This window comes from Sorghum bicolor, chromosome 9, assembly GCF_000003195.3.
Source record: "Sorghum bicolor cultivar BTx623 chromosome 9, Sorghum_bicolor_NCBIv3, whole genome shotgun sequence".
Lineage (NCBI taxonomy): Eukaryota > Viridiplantae > Streptophyta > Magnoliopsida > Poales > Poaceae > Sorghum > Sorghum bicolor.
This window is the reverse complement of record NC_012878.2, coordinates 1,533,946-1,546,356: the sequence shown is the minus strand read 5'-3', so window position 1 is coordinate 1,546,356 and position 12,411 is coordinate 1,533,946. Positions and strand designations below refer to the sequence as shown.

The following is a 12,411-nucleotide window of genomic DNA, read 5'->3' as shown; positions in this document are numbered from 1 at the left end:
TTACTTAGAGAGGAAGCTAAACCAGCAAGCATCTGGAGATAGAATTTCTGATGACATGAAAGCATGGAAAGGTGACGTGGACAGCACCATGTTGGATTAGAGGATAGCCCCACTTGGAGTATAGTCATCGACCTCCAGCTCCTTTATCCTGCCTGCTCATCACCATACTCATCTTTTTATCAAAATCCATATCTTCTTCTCATCATCCTCCTTATCCCGTACATATATTGTCATTCAATCCGCGTTATTCGTCATTCCAGCGCCGAGCCTTGGATTGGTTTCCGCCCTGAGTGCGAATCCTCTGTCGCTTTTCTTGCAAGATTTGCAAGGCTTGGTAAATGGTGGACAGGCAGCACGCGGTATCCCAGAAAAGAAGATGGTAAATGGTGGACAAGCAGGCCTTGTCCCAGAAAGAACTTGTCTCACACTTATCATAAAAAGGACAGTACGAATTTCACCTGAAACAGAACAAGTGACCAAGCAATTCCACGTGAATTTCAAGCAATAGCAGCACGATTTCATCTCAAATTCGGCATGGAAAAAAAGAGCAACTTTTCAAAGATGGAAATTCTAGAGAAGTCACGAGCTCCATGCGTGAGCTTTTCGGGAGTGGACGAGCTGAGGTAGTAGTGAGACGGCCGTCCTTCTGGTCCCTGGAAAGCCAGGCCGGCCCCGGGTTACTAGCAGAGAGGCCTCTGCCACATCCTGCCAAAAACGTGTTGTGCTTTCAAGCAGCACAAGCATTAGCATATAGCATATCAGCGGAAAGATAGAGCAAGTTGCAAACAAATAGTGAACTGAGTGGAGCAAATTTTGTGCAGCAAAGTTTTCAGATTTCAGGCAACAACTGGGGGCGGTACTAACCATTCTCCATATACTTTCCCTCTTATCTTCAGAAAAGGATATTCCATCCTTCCGTCGGTAAATAAAAAAAACACAGCTGGCTGTGCTACAGAAGTCTGCAGTTTTGAAGCAGTGGCGGCAGCCGAAAGTAGCTGAAGCAATAATCTTACACAAGGACAGACTTATCTTCTGTCGGTAACGGTAAGCAAATGCAAACACAAACTCAAACAAGACTAAGCAATGATCTTACATGATGAACAAATTTATTGGACACAAAGGTATGCATACAGCTGATTTGTCTCAACAAAATACTAGTTCTGCAGAAGTTGGGGCTCACTAAAATCATGATCCAGTGGCACAAGTGTTGGAAAGTATTACAATCAGGATTGCGCATCCAAAGTTGCATCACAGGAGAGAAGGAATCCACCAAAGAAATGATGCGTCAGAATCTAGCCATCTTGTAAACCTCCTGAATAAAGTTTGAACCTTATTTAGGAAGAGCAGCACCACGGATTAGCTGTTTGATATCAACTCTTGCCGCTCTCCTCCTCTTTCATCTTTTTCTCCCACCTACGTTTCTGGTGGAAAAAAGTTTCAAGCACAATCAGACAGATGAGCTAGTCAGATCTTTTTCAAGGGATGCCTTCGTTCGGTCACTATCATAGCTATCATTACATTTGGTCTAAAAACACAAACATGGCATCTTTGTGCACCAAGGTCAATGCAGGATAAAAAAGCTGGATCACCGACAACAGATATTTGACTATTTGAGTGGCTGCTAGATGAAACTAGCACCACAGTTTTAGAAAATATTTCCCAAAATTACGTCATCATTATTACTAGGCTAGCAAAATAAGTAATGGCGAGCAACCATCAGGACATTTTTCCATCAGTGCAGTAGAATTGCAGACCCTTATATCAGTGCGCCAACACAATCTATGGGTCTGCTTTACTGCTTTAGGTATTTTTCTGTTTATTTTATAAGCTGGATTGTTGACTTTATGGAAATCTTGGATTAAATTTAAACAGATACCTAGCTACCATTTTTTAATATAATATACCTAGCTAACATTGTCAGATAGTATTTTCCAATTGGGATCTTGATTTTTTTTAGAAAATACTGCAATCTTAAATGTCAGCCTTCTGTTTGACTGACAAAGAATATTTGTTGAGTGCTTTGAACCAATGTTATCAAGTCGTCTAGTCGATCCTAGTCATCCTATATACTCCAAATATATTAGGACTAATATACACTAATATACTATATGTTCTAGACTACAAATCAAGCATGAAGATATAACTCTAGGTGGTGGCTGCATGAAGGGCTGCAAATTGGGCTAAAAACATGAGCCCAAAGGGCCTAACCATCCTAGATGCAGCCCATGTCCTAAGATATCCAGCAATTCCATTTTTTTTTTTCTGATCATCCAACCCCTAGTTGTCCGACCAATGTTTTCAAGTCATCTGATTCGGTCCCTAGCGTTCGATTAGGAGGACTGACTCGATTAGCTCGACCAGAAAGCTGGTTGTCCGATTAGTCGACGGCTGGGATGACCAGTTTGGTTACTCTGTTTTTGGGCCTGTTTAACTGGCAAACATGTGGGCTACTGGGCTTGCAGTTTGGCCTGTTAGGGTTAGAATAGATAGCAGGGGAGGCATGCACCCCCCCTCCCACCCACGCGTGCGACTCCACTTTCCCGTGCTTGGTTCTTCCCTTCCCACGTGGGATTCCTCCCTCCCGCGCACTTTTCCCTCCTATCCAGTAGTCTGGTGAGCACCAGGGAGCTGTCGGCGCCCTTTTGTCAGGTCTCAAGTCAAGTGGTCGACGCCGGTCTTCATGATGAGCTGCTCCGACAATGGTATGTGCCTTTCCCCTCTCCATCTTCTTCCCTCCTCCCCACCCCTCACCCTGCACTTTTGCAGCCTCTCTGGCTCTCTGCTAGGTTGCTTGGTGCTTATTGTGTATACTACATAGTATATATAGAGGTGTACATATATAGGTATATGTCCTGGTATACATGGACGGCTAGAATACTAGATGGACGACCATGGTCGACTAATCAGCCTGGTCGACGACTAATCGCGATTAGTCGCCTGGTCGGTCCCATGGTGACCAGGTTCGACCAGACAACCTGAAAACATCGCGTCCGACTGATCATGATTAGTCGACGACTAATCGGATGACCAGAAAACTCATTGGCCTAATCAAATCATAACTCCTAGTCGAGTCCAGTATACAGACAAGGATGCCTAATCGCAGTTAATTGGATGACTTAAATCTAGATCCCAAAATTTTTTTGGTTGCAATCTAGATCCCAAATATACTTGGTCTACAATACGGGATAACCAAATTATGCTAATGCCAACATCATGACGATAAGCCATAGCCATTAAGGCTTCTGTTGCCCATGTACACCTCTACCTGCATAAGCTAGCATTCCAGCCAAAATATAGCAGCTGAAGAAAATTTTCAAGGGAAATACCAAGATAACCTTCTGGTTTGCTGCTATGAAGCTAAAACAACTGATGCCCAAGTCTTGTGGCTTGCCTAGATCAGTGGCCAAGATTCTAAATATGACTATGTTTAACATTTGATCAAGCGCAACATTGGTTTCGAAACTGTACAAAAGATCAGCCAACTAGGCTCAGCATAATCTCAACATATATTAGTTTACAAAACAATAATCTGCTTTCGTAGATTCTGATGTTGCTAAGAATTCGAAATTAGGCCCAATAGACCCCCACCACCCCAATCTAAGCCAAAAAGGACCTAACAGATTCTCAATTAGAATAGCATATATTAGAACAGAACAGAATGACTATGTATCTTACTATCTTTACTCCTTCTCTGTTATCCACCATGATAAAAGGAGCCCAAAAGAATTTGGATTATGGTAATATGAAGATTGAAGTTTGAACAAATGTCACTGAGACGCTATTACGCTATAGGTTAAGTAGTGTTCAGCACAACAAAAATTAATGGGGGAGGCTACTACGTTAGGCTAAGTAGTGATCAACAAATAACCCATGTTAGTGTCAGGAAGTTTGCTAGATCCTGAGCAATCTAAAACAGTAAAACTACGAGCTAAAACAATACATCCAAACCATACCGGCTTCCAATTGGCATGATTTTACACAAAGGTAGCAGAAGATAAATTAAGATGAGGCGGACGCAAACCTTGTAGTCGAGCAGCATCTGGGGCATCTTCTTCATCAGCTCAACAGTATTTGCTCGCCTGAGAAACGGAGACAGAAACGAAACGTCAATCAACTGACCCAGTGAGCAAACCGAACACACAAATGGAGGGGAGGGACGCGCTTACTTCTCGGCGGAGATGCGGTCGCACTTGTGGCCCTTGCGCTTGGTGCGCATCTCCCCGCGGGGCGGGTCGTAGGTCCAGTCCTCGCCGGCGAGGAGCACCTCCTTGCGGAGGCGGGCACGCTTGCGGCCGCTGATGCCGAGCGGCTTCCACGCGCCGAGTTCCCAGTACCCCCACACCCCCTTCCCGAGCTCCCCCTTGTACTTGGCCAGCTTCTCCTTCCACGGGTACCCTTCCGCCCACCTCGCCGCCGTCGCGGCAGCCGCCTTCCCGGCCATCGTCGTCAGCTCCGATCGCTCTGGGTCAGTTAGGGTTCACGCTGCGGCTTTGGGTAGTCGAGTGGCCACCTAATGGGCCTTTGGATCATGGGCCACATTGTAGCTCTTGTACTGGGCTTTCGTGGCACAAAAGTGAGGGAGTGGGAGATCGGCCCATCTGGGCCTTTATAAAGCCCAACGGGCCCACTAAAACCCTTTCGCTTCGGCCATCTCCTCCCTCTCGTTTTCTTCTCCCACGAAAACCTCGCAGCCGCCGCCGAACTCGAAGCAGCAGCCATGGTGCTCGCTCGCAAGAAGCTGAAGCAGAAGCTCCACGCGCTCCTCCCAGCCGGCGAAGCCGCGGCGGAGGCGCATGGAGAGGAGGTGGAAGTCTTGAAGGAGCGGCTCGTATCCTCCAAGCGGCCGCGCCCCAAGAGGGAGCGGAAGCCCAAGAAGAAGTCGCTCCCCGAGATGGTGCGGCAGACGGAGGAGGAGATTAGGGAGGAGGTGGAGCGGAGGAGGGAGGAGAGGAGGAAGGAGAAGAAGGAGAAAAGGAGGATCAGGAGGTTGATGGAGGCCGAGGCCGCCGCAGCGGCGGCCGCGGAGCCGGAGACGGAGCAGGAGGAGGGGGAGACGGGGGTGGAAATGGAGGGCAAGGAAGATGCGTCGGAAGAGGCCGATTCTGCTGCTGGGTCTGAGTCTGACCAGCCTTTCGAGGCAGAGGATAGGTGAGTTAGGGATTGGAATGTTGGTTCTTTTGCCCAAAAGGATTATTGAATTCGTGAAATCTTCATAGCAATAGCATGCTGGCATAGTGTGAGCTTAGAAAAATAGTATAAGATATAAAATCAACAAATACAGAGGTTAATACTCGGCTTTGGGTCAGCCATCTTACTGTACTGTGATCTAATTGTATGCTATTACCTTATTATTGTTACTGTTGTTAAAAGAAAGGAATTTACTACTTTTCTGTCAGGTTGTAGTTGTATTAGGTTGCTTGATATTGTTATATCTTTTGAATATTGAGTGTGCTGAAGCTACTTTTAGTAGTTGTATAATGTTTCGTTGGCCTTTTATGTTTTTGTTTCAGCAAGCAAAATATAAACAAGGTGGAAGTGACCAAACCTGCTGTTGGGTCCAACAATCACGTTGTTGCAGATAATAGGTAAGCCAGGGTACAATATATTGATGCTCTTGTACTTCTAAATAGTGTAGGTGATGTCTGCCGTCACAGCGTGTACGGTGTGATTTTTGTAGGCACTAGTTGTGTAATGTTTTACATCTTTGTTTCAGGCAGCAGAATCACAAAGTGGAAATGACCAAAACTGTTGTCAAGTCTGACAATCCTATTGTCGCAGAGCAAAGGTGAGTTGGGGCCTGATAGATTGGTGCTTTTGTACTCATGGAAACAACCAGGAGTCCAGGACCTGTTTGGATGTCTTAGTTTCTACAAACATGGTATCGAGTAACTCTAGTTTTAGAAACTATGGCCATATAATATCTGGGTTTATAAAGAGATCCTAGGTGAACTTTCAAAAACTTACAAGAGACTATTGTGACAATACTGTGGTTTTCAGTCTTCATCATTTGTTACATTCAAACACCTCTTAGTACCAAAACCAAGTTATTTTTGTTAAACCTAGCATTTTCCCATAACTCCAAAAGAACTTCGTATCCGAATATGTCCCTAGCCCCATTCTTATTTGATTAACATGGCTGGGCATGGAAATAGGAGAAACCTTGTAAAGACGCTGTCTTTGTGAGAACCAATAAGATCAGACACTCTTGTAGTTGTAGAGCATGCTAGTACAATGAATTTGCATACAGTGTAGGTCATGGACAAATGGGTCTGTGCTGTTTTGCTATTATATTACTAAAGTAGTGTGATAATATGATAAAAAGAGCGTACCCATTTTTGGCTGCAATAATATAACACATAAAGAGTTAAGTCACCAACTTATTTGATTGTAAACTTGTGTTCGCTCATAGTAGGATGCTTCCTCTCTTCGATGTTGTGTAATGTGTTGCGCTTATATTTCAGGGAGCAAAGTATAAAGAAGGTATATGTTGGTGGCATCCCATACTATTCATCTGAGGATGACATAAGAAGTTTCTTTGAAGCATGTGGCACTATCACAGTGATTGACTGCATGACTTTTCCCGAGAGCGGGAAATTCAGGGGTATTGCGATTCTCACTTTTAAGGTCAGTTTCTAAGCCAGTTTTGCTTCTTTTAGTTTACCATTCCTGTTTGTTTGGTACATCAAATCCTTATCCCATATACAAAGTTTGGTCTGTATACATGTTCAAAGTTCTTATTCCTTAATTATATCCAGATGTCAGTTTGATTTGATAACTGACCTGGGATTAGAAACTGTATGTTCAGCAGATACGTTAGATGCTTCAGGTTGCAACTGTATGATCTTCCATGTTAATCCTACAGAATCATAGAAATCAACTGGAATATCTGCATTGACTGGCCCTGCAATTCTTTTCATTTGGCTTGCTATAACAATGTGTTTCACTTTTTATTTTTGGAAACTGTAATCTGAGGTATCTGACTAACTGTTCTTTTTTCAGACTGATGCTGCTGCACAGAGGGCATTAGCTATGGATGGTGCAGATATGTAAGCATACAGCCTTCTGTGTGTAATCCCTCATCCCTCATTGTTTTAATCATGGGTACATTCTTGATAACCATTTCAGGGGAGGATTTTATCTGAAAATCCAGCCTTACAAACATAACCGTGAGAAGGAAGATTTTGCACCAAAGTTGATAGAGGGATATAATAGGATATATGTTGGAAATCTGCCATGGGATATAACAGATGATGATCTAAAAAAGTTCTTTTCCGAGTGCAATATTTCGTCCATCCGGTTTGGAACAGACAAGGAGACAGGTGAGTTCAAAGGCTACGCGCATGTTGATTTTTCCGATGGCACGTCTCTTGCTGTTGCTTTGAAGCTCGACCAGAAGGTGATCAAGGGGCGCCCAGTCAGAATCAGATGTGCTGTTGCGAAAAAGGATAACCAAAAAGTCAATGATAATGGGAACTCGGATAATTTGAAAAGTAAAAATCGGACATGCTATGAATGTGGAACACCTGGGCACTTCTCTTCTTCTTGCCCAAATAAGAAGGATTCTGATGTAAGGAAGTGCTATGAATGTGGCACCCCTGGGCACCTGTCTTCTGCTTGCCCAAATAAGAAGGATTCTGAAGCAAGGAAGTGCTATGAATGTGGCACTCCTGGGCACCTGTCTTCTGCTTGCCCAAATAAGAAGGATTCTGATGTAATTTCTGATGAAAAGGATGCTAATGCTAACTCAGCCATAGCAGCCTCAAAGAAGAGGCGAACATGTTATGAATGTGGCATCCCTGGGCACCTCTCTTCTTCTTGCCCAAATAAGAAGGATTCTGAATTTATTTCTGATGAAAAGAAGACTAATGTTGACTCAGCCACAGCGCCATCGAAGAAGAGGCGAACATGCTATGAATGTGGAACTCCTGGCCATCTCTCATCGGCTTGCCCAAACAAAAGGTCAGACTCTGTTCCAAACAACAGAGAGCCTGTTGATGACGCAAAACCTGCAACTACCATCATGTCTGAGGAAACAAAAGTTGGTGACGAATCGAATTCAGCAGCTTCAAAGAAGAGGAGAAAATGCTATGAGTGTGGCATCTCTGGCCATCTCTCCTCAGCTTGCCCCAACAAAAAGGCTGCTGAGCCTGTCTACAATGAAGAGAAGCCTGACAATCAGTCAAATACTGTACTATCAGTCGTTGCTGATGAAAAGAAGGCCAATGAAGACACAAAATCTGCACCTGCAAAGAAAAAGAAGAGGCGGACATGTTATGAGTGCGGCATCGCTGGCCATCTCTCATCAGAGTGCCCAAACAAGGCAGCTACTAAGGTCTAATGGCAGTTGGCGTCACCGGTCATCTCGTGATGGAGGGCCTGAGCAAACCAGATGATTTTGTAGCATCTCTTTTTTTTTTCTTTCTTTCTCCAAGATTTAGTCTGATTGTATTGTATGGTCTGTTCCTTTATTTGAGCAGTGAAGTTACCTCTGAAAGGAAAATGAAGTTTTGTAGCAGGAAATGTAGGCATACTAGACAAAGATTATTATCTTTCCATGTCAAATTTTGATTGCATGATATCACAAGGTAACTATTTGTTGGAAAAAGAGTCATTATTATCATCATCTATATCAACTCTTTTGTTGGAAAAAATAATGTCATGGGCTTCATGAACTGGACTTGGACGGCAGTAAGGGCCGGTGCCCTAATTCCCCTAGTTCTGCTGCAGGTAACTTATCTCTGCATCAAACTTATCTCTGCATCAGTTTCTTTCTTGTTTGATTTGAATTGGGGATTTTTGTTTGGGAACTTCTGGGATTTTTTTAACCCCTGCCTATACTGGAGGAGGTGCACAGAAGCACGAAGTTGGTCCAAATGATACCCAAAAACATGACAACCTGCCATGGTTAAGGACTAAAGGAAAAAATAAAATAGAGAAAGCTTAATAGGAGAGATGCAAACAAGTCCAAATGACACCCAAAACCAAAGTAATATTTTGGGTGGTCTTAATCCACTGAATTTTGATCTATATGTCCCTCCACCAAACATATACAAATACAGTGACCCATGTCATAAGTATTGTGATTAGTGCCCTAACCATAGTAGCAAGCACTACAACCAGATGCTAACCCCCTTCTCTTCTCTTCGAATGTCTGTGCTGTCCCTGTCTGATTCAGTCAGCAACTGTGTTTGTGTGATGATGTCACTGCACTTGGCCAGACGGGATCACTTGCCCTGCCTGCTGCATATTCATAGTGGATACTACTTCAATTTCGATCCGCCAAAAGATCCATTCAGAAAAACAGAGCCGTCTGCATCATCACAGTGGACACCTACGTGGAGACGCCGACCAAAACCATACAATATTTGGTTGGGACGAGCTGGGTGCGTGCAGAGGGACGCAAACAACATTGGATCCCAGCACGAAGAAGCTAGAAGAGGCAGGGACAGTGGATCTCCAACCTTGAACGCAGAAACTCGTTCGTGTTGTGTCACCTGACAGCGACTCGACTCCCTCTGAAAAGCGGCAGCTAGGTTTTCTTAGCTCACCTGCCCTTTGGCATGCGTGGGAGAGCAATTGTCAATTCATGAAAGAATATAAAATTGGCAAATTCATCATATACCACAATGTTCATTACAATGTTCGCTTGTCTGAAAGGCATGTCTGAAAGTACCGTTCGCTGATTTGTTGTGACAGAAAAACACCGCTGAATGGTTGGCTGAAAGTCCTTTGTTGGATCAGCACTTCATCTCCCATGGAGTATCTTTTTTCAAGAACGTTAAGGGAGGTTACAAACAAAGAAAACCCCCCTTGTTCTATCAGACATTGAGTAGCATTGAACAGATATTTCTCAATGGATAAAGATTTGCTGTTGATGTGTAGCACCATCACAGCAGCATCACCTCATAGCATAAACTATACAACTCACACTTGATTTTGAAATCCACACTTTTTTTTTCTGTTTGGGGCCACCTGTACAAAACTATACAACTTATTTTGAAGTTCACCCGCACCACATGGAGAAGTGGCAGAACATGGAGACCAATCTGAATCAAACCTAGCATCTTCAGGGCCTAAAGAAAAAACCGGACTCTCATGGTCATTGTTTTCTGAACCATTTTTACACCTTATACCTTTAGAAAACATGTCAGTACTCAATTTGAGAGTGTCCGCAGATCCCGATTCTTCCTCGTTTCTTCAGAAAAAATCAGCATGCTGGCTCTTAAGCAGCAGGGGATGCTAATCTGCCCCTTGATCCCCAAGGAATATTCTGGCCCTTCACAGTCTGAAATCGCAACTTTGAAGACCATGACGAAACACACATAGTACTATCATATTAGATTATATGTATACAATCAACCTTTTGAATCAGCAGTAGCTAGCTGAAGTAGTGCTGCTCGTTGAAGGATTCTTCTGCAGACAGTGGTCGGCACACTGCATTGCCACCAAAAAATATTCAGAGAAGGAAGATGCAGAAAACAGAAACAGCTCAAGCTTCCATTACTATCTTTCAACTTTTTTTCTTTCTTGAACACGCAGGACAACTACGTCAGTTTTTTAAGAGAACATGTCATTTCTATCTTTTCATATTCTTTTTTGTCAGAAATTATACTCGTTGACATAATGGATGCAGTATGCATTTTCTGTCATGATTTTTTAAGAGAGCATGTCATTTCTATCTTTTCTGTCAGAAATTATACTCGTTGACATAATGGACGCAGTATGCATTGTTTTTTCTAATCTGGTTAATTAATTTATTGGAGTTATGGTCAGCAAGTTTCACGAAGTGGCTAAAAGAATTATTTTGCACTAGGAAGTAAGGAACTAGATTTGTTCTTTGATACTGCAGAACCAAGAACTCTGGTTTTAATAACTATACAAGTAACTAGCAAGCAAGTCAACACAAGCAAAATTTAATCATTGGGCACCGAAGGCCGAGCCGAGCCAGTGTAAATAATTCCCTCATAGGTTTAGGTTTGACAAACAGATGGATCCTGGGTTTCTGATGCGGCGCTTGCGGAATCATGAAGCTAATCACGAAGCGAAATTCTTCTTTTGGTCTCTTATATAGTATCTCTTATATGCGGAGAACGGCAGGCGCATTTCAAGATGCAAGCTCAGATTGAGAGGGACAGACAAAAAAAAGTACTTTTTATGCAGTGTCCATAGCCTGTCTCCTGTTGCAAGTTCATGTTGAGTAGGTCTAGGCTAATGAGGTGAAGTTGCTGGGGCAAGTAGAACTCTGAGCACCAATCATCAGCGGCCGCTAAAGAATAATGTTTGCAGCAAACTGCAAATTGAGCATCTGTGTCACTGCTCAGATGAACATCATGCTGTGCTCAATGTGCGCGCATCGAGGTTTTCTGAATCTATTACAGCAACTTGTGGAAATAAAGACATCAGTTTCCATTTTTATATTGAATCGGGGCTTAGGAGAAGAATCATTGTGAACTGGTGAGGGGTCGTGTTGCTTCAGGCAGCAGAAGGGACCATCTTGCCAAGTGCCAACTGTCCTTTGCAAATCTTTTCATACTTGGATTTGATATGCTGCTACCATGATGAGAACTTCAAGATGCGGCAAAAGGTTGTACATGCTCATCTATCTAATCTACTACTTACTGACTTGACTGATATAAGCTTGATCCAATGAATTTTATTTTCCTTTCTGTACTGATGATAGGATGCTCAGTACTTTCGGCATTGGTTGACCTAAAGCTGAGTTGATTTATTATCTTCTTTCTGAAATGTGAATAGGAGCAAGATTCCATTTCATCCCCATCAAACACTGCCACCGTGTGGTGCAGTTGGAGACGCCATAAACTCCTAGTATAGATCCTAATCCATGCATTGAACATCAACAAATGCCTCTGCTTTAGCACCACCGTATGATACCTTTTTATGTTTTTCACGTTTGCATGTTGCAACACGCAGAAGTGAAATATATATATAAACTAGACCAAGTTCCTTTCTGCTTACATCAAACAGGCAATAATTGATGTGCTCAGTCCAATCAAGCAATGCGACGTCGGCACACAACCAAATAACCAATGCAAGAACCAATCATCGTCGCGAACCTGCTCCGTTTGATTTTGGGCTCAGATCCCACTACTCAGATGGCTGTTTATGTGGCCATTCAGGCGATGAAGTATCAAGTAGGTGCAAATCGAAAGAGGCATATTTCTTTCTGATATCTTTCTGATACTTGTTACACAACAGCAGTCGTAGTAGCAGTAGTAGTAGTCTAGTACTAGCAGCAGCAGTGTTATGAGGTCAGAACTCATAACAAAGGGGGATCAAGCGACCAGATGCAAGTCACTATTTATTAATGCGTCATTTGGAGCCGCGATGAGACGCTTAGCGATCTCGTCATTGATCAAGCTGGATAAATATATGTATACGCACATACATATG

General features: G+C 43.2%; 2 protein-coding genes across 2 annotated transcripts; one reads left to right on the top strand and one right to left on the bottom strand.

Moving 5' to 3' along the window:
• On the bottom strand, positions 1,067 to 4,485 carry LOC8067344. Its single transcript, XM_002439116.2, has 3 exons — positions 4,167 to 4,485; positions 4,022 to 4,079; positions 1,067 to 1,421 (listed from the first exon to the last, which is right to left on the bottom strand). Exons 1-3 carry the CDS (start codon positions 4,439 to 4,441, stop codon positions 1,371 to 1,373), a joined length of 384 nt encoding a protein of 127 aa, XP_002439161.1. The 5' UTR covers positions 4,442 to 4,485; the 3' UTR covers positions 1,067 to 1,370.
• On the top strand, positions 4,635 to 8,620 carry LOC8067343 (nucleolin 2). The gene is made up of 6 exons (XM_021446772.1): positions 4,635 to 5,148; positions 5,511 to 5,585; positions 5,714 to 5,785; positions 6,462 to 6,624; positions 7,000 to 7,046; positions 7,126 to 8,620. The coding sequence occupies exons 1-6, from the start codon at positions 4,718 to 4,720 to the stop codon at positions 8,336 to 8,338; spliced, it is 2,001 nt and encodes a 666-aa protein (XP_021302447.1). The 5' UTR covers positions 4,635 to 4,717; the 3' UTR covers positions 8,339 to 8,620.